The following is a 22,274-nucleotide window of genomic DNA, read 5'->3' as shown; positions in this document are numbered from 1 at the left end:
ATTATCACATCTTTATATCCTAGTCTATAGAATATCATATCTCAAGACATGAGGCACTATAGATTCAGATTTTCCTTCTCTCTGGAACCAACCCATACATTCTTCTCTCTTGCTCTCTCTAGAACTTTCTCTCGACTGGAAATCCACGTCTATGTTGATTCTCCAAGACCTTGTCCATGTAGAATCTCACCTTCCTAAATATTGCATGACATGGACTCTAGAACTTTAAACCTGTCACCCGATGGAACTTGCCCTCTGTCCTATCCCCAACCCAGGCTCGCAATGTTGCAACCTCGACTCAGTCTCGTCTCTCTCATGTCTACCTCTGTCTCTCTCCTGTCTCCCTCTGCCTCTTTCCTCTGTCTCTTTCCTGTCTCCCTCTCTCTCCTGTTTCCCTGTGCCTCTCTCCTCTGTCTCCTCTTTCTCTCCTCTGTCTCTCTCTTCTATCTATTTCCTGTATCTTTCCTCTGTCTTCTCTGCTACTCTCTGTCTCATCTGTCTCTCCTCTATCTCTGGTCACTTTCTATCTCCCCTGTCCCTCTCTCCTCCTCTGTCTCTCTAGACCGTGGTCCAGACTTGAGGTTCTAGAAAATCCCTGGTTACGAGGTTTTAGTTGAGTTGTTCCAAGGGCTTTGCGGGAATGGAGGAGCAGCACGGAGAGGGGACTGTGATGTGGTATCTGCACCAAGGTGGGTTTCACATCTAAACCTCTCTGTCTCTCTTAGGGCTTCATTATGGCCGTGTGGGAAATACCGAGAGCCTGGGTTCAATCCCTTAGTCTGGGTCTCTCTCAGTTACAGTTCAGTGCAGATGCTGGTTTGAAAGCAGGGGTGATGATGGTGGCAGTGTAGCGGCTAGCGCACTGTGCTACGAATTCGGAAACCTGGGTTCGATTCCCGCTCATGGTCAACACCATTGACGATTATCTGAACCGGTCCTGGTCATCCCCTAGGTCGACTCAGCCTTAAATGAGTATCTGGTGCAGTGTATAAACATCGCCACTAGGTAGATAAAGGCGACCAGGCATGGTGCTGGCTACCTACCTACCCCGTGCCGGCCTTCATAGGTGCTATTCATTAACACCATTTGCCCCAACAATGTGTTAAGAGGCGACAGGGGGAGATCTTTGTCTTTGATTGGTAGTGATGGTGGTGAGATTGCTATGGCTTTTGAATGCAGTGGTGATGGTGGTGAAGGTGGTGATGGTGATGGTAGGAGTAATTGTTTTGATGGTGATGATGTTGATAGCAATGTTGTTTTGAAGGTGGTGCTGGTGGTGCGATTTTATTTTGAAGGTGTTGATGGCAGTGCGATGTTGTTTTGAAGGTGGCGATGGCGGTGGTGGCAGTAGTGGCGATGTGGGGACAACATCCGCCACTGACCTTAACGACCTCAAGCAGAGGGCGAGGGATGGATCTGCTGATGCCCAGGTGGAGGTGAGTGGTGGTGATGGTGGAGGTGGTGGTTATGGTGATGGTGTAGGTGGTGATTGACAGTGGTGGTAGTGGACGTGATGCTGGTGGAGGTGATGGAGATGATGGTGATGGTAGCTCTAGAACTTGGTCTAACTATAGACTCTCGAGGCTGCTCTGACTTGCTTGCCTGACCGCATTACAGCACTGGTTTCAAGATCATGACCTCTCCCTAAACCCGACCAAATCCAAGACCATCTTAATTGGCACTCGGCAAAGACTGGTTTCACTCCCACTCCCCTCGGGAATCTCAATTGCTGGTACCTTTGTTCCACTCTCCGACCATCTGACATTTCTCGCGTCAATCTGGGTCCCACTCTCTCCTTCGACACCCTTGTCAATCTCGTTCTCAAGTCCTGCAACTACCATCTCAGGGCCCTCTGCCATCTACATCCGCTCATCACCTCTGACATCGCAAATACTCTTGCCTGCAGCATCGTTGAGTCGTAGCTCGACTATTGTAACTCAGTCCTCGTTTAGTCCTCTCCAGACAACCAAAATAAGCTACAACGCCTCCAAAACCACATTGCCCGAGTTGTCCATGGCCCCTGCAATCCTGGCCCTGACTCCCTGTCCATCCTTCGGGCCCTTTATTGGCTGCTTATTTCGACCAGAATATACCTTCAAGATCGCTTGCCTCTGCTACCGTGCCCTAAAATCCGGTTACCTACGTACCTAAGTTCTCTGCTGATGCCTTACACTTCAATTAATCGTAGAAACCTTCGTAGTGCATCACAGAACCTTATTGAAACTCCCAGGACAAGGACTGTTGTTTCTCCATCGCAGCCCCCGTCATCTGGAATGCCATCCTTATTAACATCCATAACGATCCATCATTTTCTTAATAAAAAAAAAAATCTTAAGGTACATCTCTTCAGCTCGACATCTCCCTGGAACCACGCGACGCGATCTGACACTGCTCGGCTCCGCACCTTAGAATTGCGTCTTCGGTCCGCAACATTGCGCGCGATATAAATTTTATTATTATTAGAGGTGATGGGGTGGTGATGGAGGTGACAGTGTTGGAGATGATGGTGATGGTGGTGAAGATGATGGTGGTGGTAGAGGTGATGGGGGCGAGTGCGTTTGCGTGGTGGCACCTGCAAGGAGGGTGCTGCCGGGCTGTTTTGAGGTTCCTGTTGAGGAGTTCACTGCTGCAAGGGTTCAGCATTGGGGGGCGGGAGGGGGGGTGTTGGGTCGATGTTAGTTCCACTGTGGGTGTGGGTTTAGCTATGGGAGGAGGAAACTAGAGAACCCGGAGGAAACTCGTTCAAACTTCACTCTCGCTCACTGTCATTCAAAAAAGACAAAGATTATCCATATAGCCTTAACAGACTGTAGGGGCAAGTGCCTTTAGCGAGCACCTATGAAGGCCAGAACGGTACACGAGGGGGTGGGTGGCCAGCACCACGCCCGACCGCCTTTGTCTCCCCAGTGGCAATGTTTACACACCGCACCAAGTACTAATTTGAGGCTAAGTCGACCTAGGGGAGGCCCAGGACCAGTTCTGGTGTTGGCCTTCATAGGACTTTATGTCCTAGGAAAGACACAAATGCACACGTTTTCTCATTGAAAATAGGTAAATTTCTAAATATCATTGTCCTGGTCACAAAAGGACAGTTTGGGGGGAATAATAGCCATTTTCTGTACTTTTGAGGCATAAGCAATTATGAAATAACACTTACTACCCAGGAACAAAAAAAAAGTGTTTTGTTACACAGTTAATTATGAAGTACACGCTGAGTGGCACCTGAGTCGGGAGTCGAACCCAGGCCACGTCTCGCTGTGCGGTGCAGCCAGCGGCACCACCGCCCATGGCCCCAAACCAACCCAGGGCCCCCCCCCCCCCCCCGTGCCCCACTCCCCCCCAACTCCTCTGTGCCCACCCCCGTGCCCCCCACACCCCCTGCGTCACCCCCCCCTCTTCTCCCCTACCCCCCTCCCCCTCTCCCCCCCCTGGGTCCCCACCCACCCCCCTCCGTGGCCCCCTCCACCCCTCCCATGCCCCGTGGTGGAGCAGCTGGCAAGGCACTACTTTGCGCAAGCAGAAGAGGGGGAGGAGGGGGAGGAGGAGTTGCACAGCACGGAGGGGGTGGGCTGGCTGCTGCGCGCTGCCGCCCAGGGCCACGCGCTGGCCGTGCGCCTCCTGCGCAGGTGCCAGCGCGAGGGGCGAGGTGCGGCCCACACCACCTCCACCACCACAGCCACCACGGCCACCAACAACAACCACCAACATGACCACAACTACCACCAATACCACCACCATCTCAACCACAACAACCACCATCACAACCACCACGGCCAACACAGCCACCACCAACACAACCACCGCCACCACCAACACAAACCCCGCAACCAAAATTACCACCGCAATCACCACCATCTCAACCACAACAACCACCACCGCCAACATGATCACCACAACAACCACCATCATTATAGTTTCTCAATCCAACATCTCCACTGAAGAATAGCTGAGTGAGACCCAGACCCAGGGCTTGAACCCAGGATTTCAGTGTCTCCTACCTGGCCATTATGAACCTTCTAAGAGAGAGAGAGAGAGAGACTCAGACCCAGGGTTGGAACCCATGATCCCAGTGTCTCGACAGGACCACTATTTTTTCATTTATTTGATGGGCTCCCCACTCTCTTTACCCCGCCCCTCAGGGCTGACGGAGGAGAACCGTGAGCGCGTGCGGGAGCTGGCGCAGGAGTCTGCGTTTGAGCGCTCGGTGCGCAGGGCTTCACTGCTGCTCTACTGGCGCCTCAATCCTCAGCGCAAGGCCCGCGTGGCGCCCAGCGAGCTGCTGGAGAACGTCCCCTCCATCAACGCCCACGGTGCCACCACCCCTACCGCCGCCACCGTGGGCCATGCGTGTCCCCGGAGGCCGTCACACAGGGCCTCCGGGAGCCTCCAGGGGACCTCCAGGGCCTCGAGGGGCCTCCAGGTGGCTTCCAGGAGCCTCTGAGGTCTCTTGGGGCCTCCAGCAGGCCTCGGGGGCAGGCGCTCGGCAACATTGATCAAAACTTACAACGATGCACGCAGTCAGCGGCTGCATGGCTGTGAGGACGAGAAAGTGAACACATGACTTGGGGTGACTATCCCGTTGCTTCCCACCCCCACCCTTAGAGGCTGCAAGCCGGACTCCACTGCCCAAGCTGTTGCGCCAGCAGAGCGAGGTGGTCACGCGGCTGCTCAATTCCAATGGTGGGGGGCACAGGGGTGGGACACGGGGGTGGGCGGGTCTGAACAGGCAGGGACAGAGGGGGCAAGTGGGGTGGCATGGCCAGCTACAGACACCCATAGACTCACACAGAGACCAATAGTCTAACACAGAGACCCACAGAATCACATAGAGATCCATAGACTCACATAGAGACCCATAGACTCACATAGAGACCCATAGACTCACATAGATACCCATAGACTAACACAAAGAGCCATAGACTAACACAGATATCCATATACTCACACAGAGACCCATAGACTCACGCAGAGACCCAGACTCACATACAAACTCATAGACTCACGTAAAGATCCGCAGACTCACATAGAGATCTATACTCACGCAGAGACCCATAGACTCACATAGAGACCCACAGACTCACATAGAGACCCATAGACTCGCATAGAGACCCACAGACTTGCATAGAGACCCTTAGACTAACACAGTGGTCCATATATTTTTATAGAGACCCATAGATTCACATAGAGACAAGTTGATTCTGTCTGCTTGTAGGGTGGCCCGCTGGGTTTAAGCTGCATGTGTTCTCTCCCTCCTGGGCAGCAGACTCGCGCTGCCTCTCGGAGGCCGACTTCCTGCAGCTCACGGGGGGCTACGCTCGCGGCCTGCCCCCCGCAGGCCGCGCCGCCATGGCCGCCACCTCCACTGTCCTCCCGGACGGCAATCACGGTAGAGGACGCTCGGCGCCATCCGGCATGGCCCTGCGCGACAAGGTGCACCACTCTCCATCGGTTCCATCTCCCTTCCCCATGGGTGGGCGTCGAGGAAGAGCCCTAACCCTCTTTGCCTCGAATCACTGCACCAGATTGAATTAAATGATGACGTCGCCCTACTGCTGCTCTATTTAAGACCGGGAGCAACAGGAGAGCTTCACCATTCTTGCCCGATGAAGCTGATTGTAATTACCAGCGAAACATCGTACTCAAATTTTAAAATGCTGTTGATTCTCTCTTCAACACACCGGTGGGCTAAAGATGTAAATTATTTTGTCCTTTGAAAAAGGTGACACATTTTTTACTGTTTGGCCGTGTCGGGTGGTGGAGGGTTACGACACATTTATAAATAACGCAATCTGACCCAAAAAACTTATATTATGAATAGTATTGGTCGCGAAAGCCTACGTGTTAAACTGGCCATTACTGACTAACTATTTTTTATTTTACCAGTTAAGGCCCACTGAGCTACATAGTTTTTTTTCAGAAGTGACCTGGCCACAAGTGAGAGCTCAACGAAGTGGCTTATCGTGTGGACACTTATAGGAGTCAAAGACTCTAAACACATGTTTCTAAATGTGGAGGGAAAAACCGTAGGGCACGGAGAAAAATCCACACAACCACGGGGAGAACATGCAAACTCCCAATATACAGATGTCAGGGTCGGGATCTAACCCACGCCCTCCTGTATACGAGGCGAGGTAGTTAACGCCATCGCCCGGCATTGGCGCGTGTGCAGCTGCTGCGCTACCCGCTGGGCGCGCTGCTGGACGCCAAGGAGCAAGCACTGGAGGCGGCATCGCGTGCGGGGCTGCACTGGCTGCAAGCGGCGCTGCCCACGCAGCAGCTCAATGCGTTGCTCGTGTTCCTCGTCGTCAGCCGCCTCACCCTGGACTTCTTCGCACTCGCTGTGCCGCTCGCCGTCTTTGCACTCGCGTTCGCCACAATGGTCGTGTGCACGCTCAAGGTGGCTATCGCGCGGAGAGACTCGCATAGGGGGACGGACTCACGCCGAGACACGGAGAGGCAAAGAGACTTGCACAGAGACGTGGAGAGACTTGCCTAGACACACGGAGACTCAGAGAGACTCGTACAGAGATGCAGAGAGACTCGCCTAGAGACACGTAGACGCAGAGACTTACGCAGAGAGAAAGAGTTAGACCCGGGCCCTCCTCGCCGTTACGCCGCATCCCCCACCATGACCTCGTGATGATCCCGTGAAACCAACCATGACCCCGTGATGTCCCCGTGACAACCCCCAGGTGTTTCAGAGCGGCCGAGCGTGGGACGACTTCCGCACGTGGACGGAGCTGCTGCGGCGCTTCGAGCCGGCCCTGAGCATAGAGGAGGCAGAGAGCGAGTTCGGCTGGACCCACCTGGAGCCATACCTCCACTTCATCCTCGCCGTCTTCTTCGTCATCTTCTCCCTGCCGCTCACTGACAGGTACCTCCATCTCCCTGTCCGTCCGCCTCTTTCTCCATCTGTCTGTCTCTCTCCATCTCTCTGTCCCTTCATATCTCTCTGTCCATCCGTCCAACCATATGTCTGTCCATCTATCTGTCTGCCTGTCCCTCTGTCCATATGTTCACATTATCCTAACCGCCTTTGTCTCTCCAGTGCAACTCAAGTCACTGGGTTCATTGGCAGTGTGCTAATCTACAGTAACTGACATGGCCATTGTGAATTGGCCACAGCCATTGTGAAACCACATAGAGAGACCCACACACAGACCCAAACCCATGGCTTGAATCCCAAACCAAAATTTCTTAATGTTTCGGAACTGGCCATTGTGAACCCGCCACCCCGTGCCTTTCATTATGTGGTTTGTGTATTTGTTTGACTTTAGCCTTTCTGGTGACAACCCAAGTCTCTATTGAAGATGAGGCTCCTATTGTGGCCTCTTGAGTCACACAGAATAAACCTCAATCTCTGCCCTTGACCTTCACCTTGTTTGTGTTTCAGGTCATGGCTGCCAACCTCCGAGCTGGCCCTGATCTCCACCTTCTTCTCCACCTCCATCTTCCTCAGCCTGAGGCAGCGGTGTGGGCCATTCACCACCCGCACATTCCTCACACAGGTGGCTGCTTCGGCCATCGAGGGTAATGGGCCCACAGACATCCCAATCAGTACACCTGGCCCACTTGGTCCGTAGCTATGGATTCACTAGGCCATAACCATGGATACACACGGCCATAGACACAGATACACTAGGCTGTAGACACAGATACACTAGGCCATAGCCACAGATACACTAGGCCATAGACACAGATACACTAGGCCATAGCCACAGATACACTAGGCCATAGACACAGATACACAAGGCCATAAACACAGATACACTAGGCCATAGCCACAGATACACTAGGCCATAGACACAGATACACGAGGCCATAGACACAGATACACTAGGCCATAGACACAGATACACTAGGCCATGACCATGGATACACTAGGCCATAGACACAGATACACAAGGCCATAAACACAGATACACTAGGCCATAGCCACAGATACACTAGGCCATAACCATGGATACACTAGGCCATAGACACAGATAGACTAGGCCATAGACACATACACTAGGTCATAGCCACAGATACACTAGGCCATAGACACAGATACACTAGGCCATAGACACAGATACACGAGGCCATAGACACAGATACACTAGGCCATAGACACAGATACACTAGGCCATAACCATGGATACACTAGGCCATAGACACAGATACACAAGGCCATAAACACAGATACACTAGGCCATAGCCACAGATACACTAGGCCATAACCATGGATACACTAGGCCATAGACACAGATAGACTAGGCCATAGACACATACACTAGGTCATAGCCACAGATACACTAGGCCATAGACACAGATACACTAGGCCATAGACACAGATACACTAGGCCATAGCCACAGATACACTAGGCCATAACCATGGATACACAAGGCCATAGACACAGATACACTAGGCCATAGCCACAGATACACTAGGCCGTAGCCACAGATACACTAGGCCGTAGACACAGATAGACTAGGCCATAGCCACAGATACACTAGGCCATAGCCACAGATACACTAGGCCATAGCCACAGATACACTAGGCCGTAGACACAGATACACTAGGCCGTAGACACAGATACACTAGGCCGTAGCCACAGATACACTAGGCCATAGACACAGATACACTAGGCCGTAGCCACAGATACACTAGGCCATAGACACAGATACACTAGGCCATAGACACAGATACACTAGGCCGTAGACACAGATAAACTAGGCCATAGACACAGATACACTAGGCCGTAGACACAGATACACTAGGCCGTAGACACAAATACACTAGGCCGTAGCCACAGATACACTAGGCCATAGACACAGATACACTAGGCCATAGCCACAGATACACTAGGCCATAGCCACAGATACACTAGGCCATAGACACAGATACACTAGGCCGTAGCCACAGATACACTAGGCCATAGACACAGATACACTAGGCCATAGCCACAGATACACTAGGCCGTAGACACAGATACACTAGGCCGTAGACACAGATACACTAGGCCGTAGCCACAGATACACTAGGCCATAGACACAGATACACTAGGCCATAGACACAGATACACTAGGCCATAGACACAGATGCACTAGGCCGTAGACACAGATGCACTAGGCCATAGACACAGATGCACTAGGCCATAGCCACAGATACACTAGGCCATAGACACAGATACACTAGGTCGTAGACACAGATACACTAGGTCGTAGACACAGATACACTAGGCCGTAGACACAGATACACTAGGCCGTAGACACAGATACACTAGGTCGTAGACACAGATACACTAGGCCGTAGACACAGATACACTAGGCCGTAGACACAGATACACTAGGTCATAGACACAGATACACTAGGCCATAGACACAGATAGACTAGGCCGTAGACACAGATACACTAGGTCATAGACACAGATACACTAGGCCATAGACACAGATAGACTAGGCCGTAGACACAGATACACTAGGCCATAGACACAGATAGACTAGGCCATAGACACAGATACACTAGGCCATAGACACAGATACACTAGGCCATAGACACAGATAGACTAGGCCGTAGACACGGATACACTAGGCCATAGACACAGATACACTAGGCCATAGACACAGATACACTAGGCCATAGACACAGATACACTAGGCCATAGACACAGATACACTAGGCCGTAGACACAGATACACTAAGCCGTAGACACAGATACACTAGGCCATAGACACAGATAGACTAGGCCGTATACACAGATACACTAGGCCATAGACACAGATAGACTAGGCCGTAGACACAGATACACTAGGCCATAGACACAGATACACTAGGACGTAGACACAGATAGACTAGGCCATAGACACAGATACACTAGGTCATAGCCACAGATACACTAGGCCATAGACACAGATACACTAGGCCATAGACACAGATACACTAGGCCATAGACACAGATACACTAGGCCGTAGACACAGATACACTAGGCCGTAGACACAGATACACTAGGCCATAGCCACAGATACACTAGGCCATAGACACAGATACACGAGGCCATAGACACAGATACACTAGGCCATAGACACAGATACACTAGGCCATAACCATGGATACACTAGGCCATAGACACAGATACACAAGGCCATAAACACAGATACACTAGGCCATAAACACAGATACACTAGGCCATAGCCACAGATACACTAGGCCATAAACACAGATACACTAGGCCATAGCCACAGATACACTAGGCCATAGACACAGATACACTAGGTCATAGACACAGATACACTAGGCCATAGATACAGATACACTAGGCCATAGACACAGATACACTAGGCCATAACCATGGATACACTAGGCCATAGACACAGATAGACTAGGCCATAGACACATACACTAGGTCATAGCCACAGATACACTAGGCCATAGACACAGATACACTAGGCCATAGACACAGATACACGAGGCCATAGACACAGATACACTAGGCCATAACCATGGATACACAAGGCCATAGACACAGATACACTAGGCCATAACCATGGATACACAAGGCCATAGACACAGATACACTAGGCCATAGCCACAGATACACTAGGCCATAACCATGGATACACAAGGCCATAGACACAGATACACTAGGCCATAGCCACAGATACACTAGGCCATAGCCACAGATACACTAGGCCATAGACACAGATACACTAGGCCGTAGCCACAGATACACTAGGCCATAGACACAGATACACTAGGCCATAGACACAGATACACTAGGCCGTAGCCACAGATACACTAGGCCATAGACACAGATACACTAGGCCATAGACACAGATAGACTAGGCCGTAGACACAGATACACTAGGCCATAGACACAGATACACTAGGCCATAGACACAGATAGACTAGGCCGTAGACACGGATACACTAGGCCATAGACACAGATACACTAGGCCATAGACACAGATACACTAGGCCATAGACACAGATACACTAGGCCATAGACACAGATAGACTAGGCCGTAGACACGGATACACTAGGCCATAGACACAGATACACTAGGCCATAGACACAGATACACTAGGCCATAGACACAGATACACTAGGCCATAGACACAGATACACTAGGCCGTAGACACAGATACACTAAGCCGTAGACACAGATACACTAGGCCATAGACACAGATAGACTAGGCCGTATACACAGATACACTAGGCCATAGACACAGATAGACTAGGCCGTAGACACAGATACACTAGGCCATAGACACAGATACACTAGGACGTAGACACAGATAGACAAGGCCATAGACACAGATACACTAGGTCATAGCCACAGATACACTAGGCCATAGACACAGATACACTAGGCCATAGACACAGATACACTAGGCCATAGACACAGATACACTAGGCCGTAGACACAGATACACTAGGCCATAGACACAGATACACTAGGCCATAGCCACAGATACACTAGGCCGTAGACACAGATACACTAGGCCGTAGACACAGATAGACTAGGCCGTAGACACAGATACACTAGGCCAGGGGTCTGCAACCTTTAAGACATAAAGAGCCACTTGGACCCGTTTCCGAAGGAAAAAATAAACTGGGAGCCGCAAAACCATTGCAACATTTAAAACAAATATAACACTGCATATATTGTTTCTTACCTTATTGCTATATACAGGATCGTGCAGTCAGCTGTCAATCTGAATAAAAAAAGGACTTTTTCACTTAACAATGTAAAATATATTTTTGCAAATTAATAGCTAAATTACCTGGTTAATGGGATTTTTGCTCCTGAACCTCAGTGCACAGTGTCTGCACATCAGGGCTGTAAGACGTCACCTTCATTTTCACACAGGCTTGCAAGCTGTCATCTGTGAGGCGTGATCGATGTTTGTTTTTAATATAGTTCATGTTGGAGAAGACCTGCTCACATACATATGTGGAGCCGAAGATCGACAGGACTCCAAATGCATACTTTTTCATGTTTATATAAGTGTTGGGGATGGCATTCCATGTTTCGAATACAAGTTTGTCCTGTTTGGGAAGGTTTTCAATATCACTCCATTTATGATTCTGAGCCAGAATGGCCTTCTGACGGGCAACATCCTCAAGAGTAGCGGTCAAGCATTTGAACTTGGACACCCATATATCTTTGTCGGCTATATCGGCCAGTTCCATCTCAAGATCAGGTTGACTTACACCTGCAAATGCAGTCATATTCAATAGGGATGGATCGATCGCCAGGGGAGTGACAGGGAAGGATAATGTCGTTTTTTCCTCTCTGAACTCACAGAATCGTTTCCCAAACGAACTTTGCATTGTGGTGATTGCAGACTTGAAATATTCCAAATTTATCGTATCATGACTTTGTTTGAACTCTCTCAAAGAGGGAAAGTGAGACAGTGTACCTCTCTGTAAATCTTTGACAAACACTGTCAACTTGCGCTCGAATGCCAAAACCTCCTCCAGCATGTGCAGGGATGTGCCTCCTTTCCCCTGAAGGGTTGTATTTAGCGTGTTTAGATGTGCTGTCATGTCTACCATAAAATGTAATTTTTCCAGCCACTCTGGCTGTTCCAGCTCAGCAAAGGTGAGCTCTTTGCTGCCCAGGAAGGTTTTTACTTCTTCCAAACATGTGACAAAGCAACGGCAACGTTATTGCCTGTCACCGGGCGGGCAGTGTGGAGCGGAGCGGCGACCTGTCAGCAGCGGCAACGCCAGAGCAGGTGTCACAGTGCGCCTCCTCCCCTCGCTAGCATCCGCCCCGGAGCCGCGGTCAAGGTTCAAAAGAGCCGCATGCGGCTCCGGAGCCGCAGGTTGCCGACCCCTGCACTAGGCCATAGACACAGATACACTAGGCCATAGACACAGATACACTAGGCCATAGACACAGATAGACTAGGCCGTAGACACAGATACACTAGGTCGTAGACACAGATACACTAGGCCGTAGACACAGATACACTAGGCCATAGACACAGATAGACTAGGCCGTAGACACAGATACACTAGGTCATAGACACAGATACACTAGGCCATAGACACAGATAGACTAGGCCGTAGACACAGATAAACTAGGCCATAGACACAGATAGACTAGGCCATAGACACAGATACACTAGGCCATAGACACAGATACACTAGGCCATAGACACAGATAGACTAGGCCGTAGACACGGATACACTAGGCCATAGACACAGATACACTAGGCCATAGACACAGATACACTAGGCCATAGACACAGATACACTAGGCCATAGCCACAGATACACTAGGCCATAGCCACAGATACACTAGGCCATAGCCACAGATACACTAGGCCGTAGCCACAGATACACTAGGTCATAGACACAGATACACTAGGCCATAGACACAGATACACTAGGCCATAGCCACAGATACACTAGGCCATAGACACAGATACACTAGGTCATAGACACAGATACACTAGGCCGTAGACACAGATGCACTAGGCCATAGACACAGATACACTAGGCCATAAACACAGATACACTAGGCCGTAGACACATATACACTAGGCCATAGCCACGGATACACTAGGCTGTAGCCACGGATACACTAGGCCATAGACACAGATACACTAGGCCATAAACACAGATACACTAGGCCATAGACACATATACACTAGGCCATAGCCACAGATACACTAGGCCATAAACACAGATACACTAGGCCATAAACACAGATACACTAGGCCATAGACACAGATACACTAGGCCAGGGGTCGGCAACCAAAATAACAAGAAGAGCCATTTCTTTCCAATTCGGTACAAAATTCAGCATTTCAAGAGCCGCAATGCATCCGAGTACATACTATACATACGTACATATCGTCAAGAAGCAGCCCATAAAGAGCCGCATGCGGCTCCGGAGCCGTAGGTTGCCGACCCCTGCACTAGGCCATAGCCACAGATACACTAGGCCATAGACACAGATACAATAGGTCATAAACACAGATACACTAGGCCATAGACACAGATACACTAGGCCGTAGACACAGATACACTAGGCCATAGACACAGATACACTAGGCCATAGACACAGATACACTAGGCGGTAGACACAGATACACTAGGTCATAGACACAGATGCACTAGGCCATAGACACAGATACACTAGGCCATGAACACAGATACACTAGGCCGTCGACACATATACACTAGGCCATAGCCACAGATACACTAGGCCATAAACACAGATACACTAGGCCATAGACACATATACACTAGGCCATAGCCACAGATACACTAGGCCATAGACACATATACACTAGGCCATAGACACAGATACACTAGGCCATAGACACAGATACACTAGGCTATAGCCACATATACACTAGGCCATAGACACAGATACACTAGGCCATAGACACAGATACACTAGGCCATAGACACATATACACTAGGCCATAGACACAGATACACTAGGCCATAGACACAGATACACTAGGTCATAGACACAGATACACTAGGCCATAGCCACAGATACACTAGGCCATAGACACAGATACACTAGGCCATATACACAGATACACTAGGCCATAGACACAGATACACTAGGCCGTAGACACAGATACACTAGGCCATAGACACAGATACACTAGGCCATAGACACAGATACACTAGGCCATAGACACAGATACACTAGGTCATAGCCACAGATACACTAGGACGTAGACACATACACTAGGCCATAGACACAGATACACTAGGCCGTAGACACAGATACACTCGGCCATAGACACAGATACACTAGGCCATAGACACAGATAGACTAGGCCATAGACACAGATACACTAGGCCATAGACACAGATAGACTAGGCCATAGACACAGATACACTAGGCCATAGCCACAGATAGACTAGGCCGTAGACACAGATACACTCGGCCATAGACACAGATACACTAGGCCATAGACACAGATAGACTAGGCCATAGCCACAGATACACTAGGCCGTAGCCACAGATACACTAGGTCATAGACACAGATACACTAGGCCGTAGCCACAGATACACTAGGCCATAGCCACAGATACACTAGGTCATAGACACAGATAGACTAGGCCATAGCCACAGATACACTAGGCCGTAGCCACAGATACACTAGGCCATAGCCACAGATACACTAGGTCATAGACACAGATAGACTAGGCCATAGCCACAGATACACTAGGCCATAGCCACAGATACACTAGGTCATAGACACAGATACACTAGGCCATAGACACAGATACACTAGGCCATAGCCACAGATACACTAGGCCGTAGCCACAGATACACTAGGTCATAGACACAGATACACTAGGCCATAGACACAGATACACTAGGCCATAGACACAGATACACTAGGCCATAGGCACAGATACACTAGGCCATAGACACAGATACACTAGGCCGTAGACACAGATACACTAGGCCATAGACACAGATAGACTAGGCCGTAGACACAGATACACTAGGCCATAGCCACAGATACACTAGGCCATAGGCACAGATACACTAGGCCATAGACACAGATACACTAGGCCGTAGACACAGATACACTAGGCCATAGACACAGATAGACTAGGCCGTAGACACAGATACACTAGGCCGTAGACACAGATACACTAGGCCATAGACACAGATAGACTAGGCCGTAGACACAGATACACTAGGCCATAGCCACAGATACACTAGGCCGTAGCTACGGATATACTAGGCCATAGACACAGATACACTAGGCCATCTTGGTACTCAGGACCAATGTGTAACCAGAAGCCAGTCAGGTACCTTTTGTGTGAAGACCAACTTTTGTTGTCATGGTGAAAATACTTTCTCTTTCAATGTCCTGTTTCGTTCCTTTCATCTACCACTCTATTTAAGGAACTAAACAGTATTTCTCCACAAATCTAGCTGTCACCTGATGAAGCTAGTTGTAATTTTCTGGCAAAATGTCGTACTAGTAACGAATTGGCATGTTCTGTTTACGTGACAAACCTTACTAATTGTCTCTGTCGGGTGGTGACGGGTTTTAATGACACATTTATATATTTACGCGATCTAACCCAAAAAAACCTGGATTATGCATGATATTGGTCGCGAAATCCTACGTGTTAAGAAGACATGATGTAAACAAAGACAGTCGAGATCTAGAAACTCATAGATAGGCGTCACTAATTGGCCGAGCGCATGGCTCAGCCTCACTTACGAGCGCTCGGATTGGCTAAAATTGGCACCCCCGTGCATAACGTAAACATAGCGTTAATCAAAATGTTAAAACGTCAATCGAAACCATAGAGTCCCCTGGGAGGCGAAACGTTCACCGAACAACCGTAAACTGATGTCAAGTTAAGCAACATTTTTTTTTTTGGAATTAATTGTCATTTGCGCCGACGCCCCCTGTAGTAGCCTCGCAGACCACCATGGGTCCGCGGACCGCAGATTGGGAACCAATGCACTGGGCCAGTGGTTCTCAACCGGAGGTACGAGGCAGACCCCTGAGAGTACGTGAAGTTATTTATAAATGTGTGAAATTATAGCGTACGTCATAGTCATTGGTGAATAATCATGTATGAATCTGCCAATATAAAATAACTACGATAAAATTGAAGTCCATATGGTAATCTAGAACGATATAAAATATCTTCCCAAACTCATTGGCCGTATAAAATGTGGTTTCCAAGAGTAACCAGCATACGCGAACAAATTATGTCATGCATGCAGAGCATACATTCAATATTTTTGTATTCACTTGCAGTTACTAGCTCGTTGATGTTCATTATTCATTATATTGATGTTCATTATTCACACATTTATTTCTCAGAAATAGGTTGGGTCAGGGGGAGTACAGTAGCCAAAAAAGGTTGAGAACCGCTGCACTAGGCCATAGCCACGGATACACTCGGCCATAGTCAGACACTACTTATGCTCACAAGCCAGCACTGACAGCACTTGCCCCTACAGTTTGTTAAAGGCAGTGCGGGGGACCTTTGTGTGTGTGTGTGCACGTAGGGTTGACCCTGCTGCCAGGCGAGGACCTCGTGTCGCGGGCGCTGTGCATGCTGGGCACCTGTGTGCGCTCCGTCTCCCTGGGAGGAGTGGTGCACCTAAACCTCGGGCTGCCCACGCTGCTCTACGCCCACCTCATCTACCTGCTCTACTGCAAGGCGCGCGAGCGCCGATACCGCGGTGAGCGGCCACAGCAGCGCAATCATCATCATCATCACCAGCAGCAGGTGGAGAATCATCATCATCACCATCATCACCAGCAGCAGCAGGAGGATCATCACCATCATTACCAGCAGCAGTAGCAACAGGAGGAGACTCATCACCATCACCAGCAGCAGTGTCATATAAACCTAACCTGGCCATTATCTAATCTAATTCGTATTTATAGACTGCCTTCACTCGAGGCATTTGACAAAGCGTATGATGTAATTATGTAGATGGGAGGTGCGTACATGGGCTGAGGAATGAGCGACAGTAATAGAGGGGTACTTAGGGATCACATTATAATCCTGACCCGGCCATTATGAACCTGACCTGGCCATTATGATGCTGACCCAGCCATGATGATCCTGACCCAGTCTTTAAGAACCTGACCCGTCCATTATGACCGTGACGTGGGTACCGTGACCCTGGCACGGGTGCAGGCATCTACTGCTACCTGGTGCCCTACCTGGTGTGCTTCCTGTGGTGGGAGCTGGCCGTGGTCCTGCTCTGGGACTCCACCACCCTGGGCCTCCTCAGGGCCTCCATCGGCTACTTCCTCTTTGTGTTCGCGCTGCCCGTGCTCGCCGTGGGCGCTGCTGTCGGGCTCGCCGTGCAGTCCGTGCGCTGGTTCCTCACCCTCGGCCTCACCAAGGTGGGGAACCATGGCAGTAGTGGTGATGGTGGTAATTGTGGTGGTGGAGATGGGGGTAGTGACGGTAATGGTGGTGGTCACGATGACAATATTGTTAATGTTGTTGATTTTGTTGTTGACATTGTTAACATTGACGATGATGTTGACGATGTTGTTGACGGTGATGTTGTTGACGTCGAGGTTGTTGTGATCGACGTTGCCGACGTTGGTGTTGTCGTTGTTGTCGTCGTTGTTATTGACTTATGTGACCCGCCGGGGCGGCGTGGGGAGCAGGTGGGCGCAACAGCACTGCTGGCTGCCGTGCCGTTGGCAGGGTGGCTGGCGTGGCGCCACCGCGCGGCGCCCGTGCAGCTGCTGCGCTCGCTGGGCCGCAGCTCGCTGGTGAAGCTGGCGCTCGTGTGGCTCACGGCCACGGCCGTCTTCTGCTGGCTCTACGTGTTCCGCAGCGAGGGCCTTAAGGTGAGGAGGGGAGGGAGTGAGTAAGTGAGGTAAGTGGTGAGAGTGAGTGGGTGGTGTGAGTGAGTGAGGAGTGTGAGTGAGTGGTGTGAGTGAGTGAGGAGTGTGAGTGAGTGGTGTGAGTGGGGAGCGTGAGTGAGTGAGGAGTGTGAGTGAGTGAGGAGGGTGAGTGAGGAGTGTGAGTGGTGAGGAGTGAGCGAGTGAATGGTGTGTGAGTGAGTGGTGTGAGTGAGCGAGGAGTGTGAGTGAGGAGTGTGAGTGAGTGAGGAGTGTGAGTGAATGAGGACTGTGAGTGAGTGAGTGAGGAGTGTGAGTGAGTGAGGACTGTGAGTGAGGAGCGTGACTGAGTGAGTGGTGTGAGTGAGTGAGGAGGGAGGAGTGTGACTGAGTGAGGAGTGTGACTGAGTGAGCAGTGTGAGTGAGTGAGGAGTGTGAGTGAGTGAGCAGTGTGAGTGAGTGAGGAGTGTGAGTGAGTGAGTGAGTGTGACTGAGTGAGGAGTGTGAGTGAGTGAGGAGTGTGACTGAGTGAGGAGTGAGGAGTGTGACTGAGTGAGTGGTGTGAGTGAGGAGTGTGAGTGAGTGAGGAGTGTGAGTGAGGAGTGTCAAGGAGTGAGGAGGGTGAGCGAGTGAGGAGTGTGAGTGAGTGAGTGAGGAGTGTGACTGAGTGAGGAGTGAGGAGTGTGACTGAGTGAGGAGTGTGAGTGAGTGAGTGGTGTGAGTGAGTGAGTGGTGTGAGTGAGTGAGGAGTGTGAGTGAGTGGTGTGAGTAAGGAGTGTGAGTGAGTGAGGAGTGTGAGTGAGTGAGGAGTGTGACTGAGTGAGGAGTGTGACTGAGTGAGGAGTGTGACTGAGTGAGTGGTGTGAGTGAGTGAGGAGTGTGAGTGAGTGAGGAGTGTGAAGGAGTGAGGAGTGTGAGCGAGTGAGGAGTGTGAGTGAGTGAGTGAGGAGTGTGACTGAGTTAGGAGTGTGACTGAGTGAGGAGTGAGGAGTGTGACTGAGTGAGGAGTTTGAGTGAGTGAGGAGTGTGACTGAGTGAGGAGTGTGACTGAGTGAGTGGTGTGAGTGAGTGAGGAGTGTGAGTGAGTGAGGAGTGTGAAGGAGTGAGGAGTGTGAAGGAGTGAGGAGTGTGAGCGAGTGAGGAGTGTGAGTGAGTGAGGAGTGTGACTGAGTGAGTGAGTGAGGAGTGTGACTGAGTTAGGAGTGTGACTGAGTGAGGAGTGAGGAGTGTGACTGAGTGAGGAGTGTGAGTGAGTGAGGAGTGTGAGTGAGTGGTGTGAGTGAGGAGTGTGAGTGAGTGAGTGAGTGTGACTGAGTGAGGAGTGTGAGTGAGGAGTGTGAGTGAGTGAGTGTGACTGAGTGAGGAGTGTGAGTGAGTGAGCAGTGTGAGTGAGTGAGGAGTGTGAGTGAGGAGTGTGAGTGAGTGAGTAGTGAGTGAGTGTGACTGAGTGAGGAGTGTGAGTGAGGAGTGTGAGTGAGTGAGGAGTGTGACTGAGTGAGGAGTGCGAGTGAGGAGTTTGAGTGAGTAAGGAGTGCGAGTGAGGAGTGTGAGTGAGTGAGGAGTGTGAGTGAGTGGTGTGAGTAAGGAGTGTGAGTGAGTGAGGAGTGTGAGTGAGTGAGGAGTGTGAGTGAGTGGTGTGAGTGATGAGTGTGAGTGAGTGAGGAGTGTGAGTGAGTGGTGTGAGTGATGAGTGTGAGTGAGTGTGGAGTGTGACTGAGTGAGGAGTGTGACTGTGTGAGGAGTGTGAGTGAGTGAGCATGGTGAGTGAGTGAGGAGTGTGAGTGAGTGAGGAGTGTGACTGAGTGAGGAGTGTGAGTGAGTGAGGAGTGTGAGTGGTGTGAGTGAGGAGTGTGGAGTGTGACTGAGTGAGGAGTGTGGCTGTGTGAGGAGTGTGAGTGTGTGAGCAGTGTGAGTGAGGAGTGTGAGTGAGTGAGGAGTGTGAGTGGTGTGAGTGAGTGAGGAGTGTGAGTGAGTGTGGAGTGTGACTGAGTGAGGAGTGTGACTGTGTGAGGAGTGTGAGTGTGTGAGCAGTGTGAGTGAGGAGTGTGAGTGAGTGAGGAGTGTGACTGAGTGAGGAGTGAGTGAGTGAGGAGTGTGAGTGAGTGGTGTGAGTGAGTGAGGAGTGTGAGTGAGTGAGGAGTGTGAGTGAGTGAGGAGTGTGACTGAGTGAGGAGTGAGGAGTGTGACTGAGTGAGTGGTGTGACTGAGTGAGGAGTGTGAGTGAGTGAGGAGTGTGAAGGAGTGAGGAGTGTGAGCGAGTGAGGAGTGTGACTGAGTTAGGAGTGTGACTGAGTGAGGAGTGAGGAGTGTGACTGAGTGAGGAGTGTGAGTGAGTGAGGAGTGTGCGTGAGTGAGGAGTGTGAGTGAGTGGTGTGAGTGAGGAGTGTGAGTGAGTGGTGTGAGTGAGGAGTGTGACTGAGTGAGGAGTGTGAGTGAGTGAGCAGTGTGAGTGAGTGAGGAGTGTGAGTGAGTGAGTGTGACTGAGTGAGCAGTGTGAGTGAGTGAGTGAGGAGTGTGAGTGAGGAGTGTGAGTGAGTGAGTGAGTGTGATTGAGTGAGGAGTGTGAGTGAGTGAGGAGTGTGACTGAGTGAGGAGTGGTGTGAGTGAGTGAGGAGTGTGAGTGAGGAGTGTGAAGGAGTGAGGAGTGTGACTGAGTGAGGAGTGTGAGTGAGTGGTGTGAGTAAGGAGTGTGAGTGAGTGAGGAGTGTGAGTGAGTGAGGAGTGTGAGTGAGTGGTGTGAGTGAGGAGTGTGAGTGAGTGTGGAGTGTGACTGAGTGAGGAGTGAGTGAGTGAGGAGTGTGAGTGAGTGGTGTGAGTGAGTGAGGAGTGTGAGTGAGTGAGGAGTGTGAGTGAGTGATGACTGTGAGTGAGTGAGGAGTGTGACTGAGTGAGGAGTGTGAGTGAGTAAGGAGTGCGAGTGAGGAGTGTGAGTGAGTGAGGAGTGTGAGTGAGTGGTGTGAGTAAGGAGTGTGACTGAGTGAGGAGTGTGACTGTGTGAGGAGTGTGAGTGAGTGAGGAGTGTGAGTGAGTGGTGTGAGTAAGGAGTGTGACTGAGTGAGCAGTGTGAGTGAGTGAGGAGTGTGAGTGAGTGTGGAGTGTGACTGAGTGAGGAGTGTGACTGTGTGAGGAGTGTAAGTGTGTGAGCAGTGTGAGTGAGGAGTGTGAGTGAGTGAGGAGTGTGACTGAGTGAGGAGTGAGTGAGTGAGGAGTGTTAGTGAGTGGTGTGAGTGAGTGAGGAGTGTGAGTGAGTGAGGAGTGTGACTGAGTGAGGAGTGAGGAGTGTGACTGAGTGCGTGGTGTGAGTGAGTGAGGAGTGTGAGTGAGTGAGGAGTGTGAAGGAGTGAGGAGTGTGAGCGAGTGAGGAGTGTGACTGAGTTCGGAGTGTGACTGAGTGAGGAGTGAGGAGTGTGACTGAGTGAGGAGTGTGAGTGAGTGAGGAGTGTGAGTGAGTGAGGAGTGTGAGTGAGTGGTGTGAGTGAGGAGTGTGAGTGAGTGAGTGAGTGTGACTGAGTGAGGAGTGTGAGTGAGTAAGCAGTGTGAGTGAGTGAGGAGTGTGAGTGAGTGAGTGTGACTGAGTGAGGAGTGTGAGTGAGTGAGCAGTGTGAGTGAGTGAGGAGTGTGAGTGAGGAGTGTGAGTGAGTGAGTGAGTGTGACTGAGTGAGGAGTGTGAGTGAGGAGTGTGAGTGAGTGAGGAGTGTGACTGAGTGAGGAGTGGTGTGAGTGAGTGAGGAGTGTGAGTGAGGAGTGTGAAGGAGTGAGGAGTGTGAGTGAGTGGTGTGAGTAAGGAGTGTGAGTGAGTGAGGAGTGTGAGTGAGTGAGGAGTGTGAGTGAGTGGTGTGAGTGAGGAGTGTGAGTGAGTGTGGAGTGTGACTGAGTGAGGAGTGAGTGAGTGAGGAGTGTGAGTGAGTGGTGTGAGTGAGTGAGGAGTGTGAGTGAGTGAGGAGTGTGAGTGAG

At 50.6% G+C, this 22,274-nt stretch overlaps 1 protein-coding gene across 2 annotated transcripts in view; it reads left to right on the top strand.

Annotated features, from left to right (window-relative positions):
• Positions 1 to 22,274, top strand: part of WFS1 (wolframin ER transmembrane glycoprotein) — a 46,104-nt gene that overhangs the window by 4,981 nt on the left and 18,849 nt on the right. The window contains exons 2-12 of one of the 2 annotated variants that reach the window (XM_078617725.1): positions 1,327 to 1,436; positions 3,493 to 3,646; positions 4,140 to 4,310; positions 4,603 to 4,680; positions 5,264 to 5,430; positions 6,170 to 6,397; positions 6,693 to 6,874; positions 7,394 to 7,530; positions 17,015 to 17,191; positions 17,656 to 17,867; positions 18,141 to 18,326. In XM_078617725.1, coding sequence (XP_078473851.1) covers positions 1,327 to 1,436; positions 3,493 to 3,646; positions 4,140 to 4,310; positions 4,603 to 4,680; positions 5,264 to 5,430; positions 6,170 to 6,397; positions 6,693 to 6,874; positions 7,394 to 7,530; positions 17,015 to 17,191; positions 17,656 to 17,867; positions 18,141 to 18,326 — 1,802 coding nt within the window. Of the gene's footprint in view, positions 1 to 1,326; positions 1,437 to 3,492; positions 3,647 to 4,139; positions 4,311 to 4,602; positions 4,681 to 5,260; positions 5,431 to 6,169; positions 6,398 to 6,692; positions 6,875 to 7,393; positions 7,531 to 17,014; positions 17,192 to 17,655; positions 17,868 to 18,140; positions 18,327 to 22,274 lie in introns of both variants that reach the window. The other variant, XM_078617723.1, reaches the window with a different exon arrangement.

This window comes from Lampetra planeri, chromosome 54 (assembly GCF_965212315.1).
Source record: "Lampetra planeri chromosome 54, kcLamPlan1.2.h2, whole genome shotgun sequence".
In the NCBI taxonomy this organism is placed as follows: Eukaryota; Metazoa; Chordata; class Hyperoartia; order Petromyzontiformes; family Petromyzontidae; genus Lampetra; species Lampetra planeri.
The sequence above is the reverse complement of the archived record's forward strand: the minus strand, read 5'-3'. Positions and strand labels throughout refer to the sequence as shown.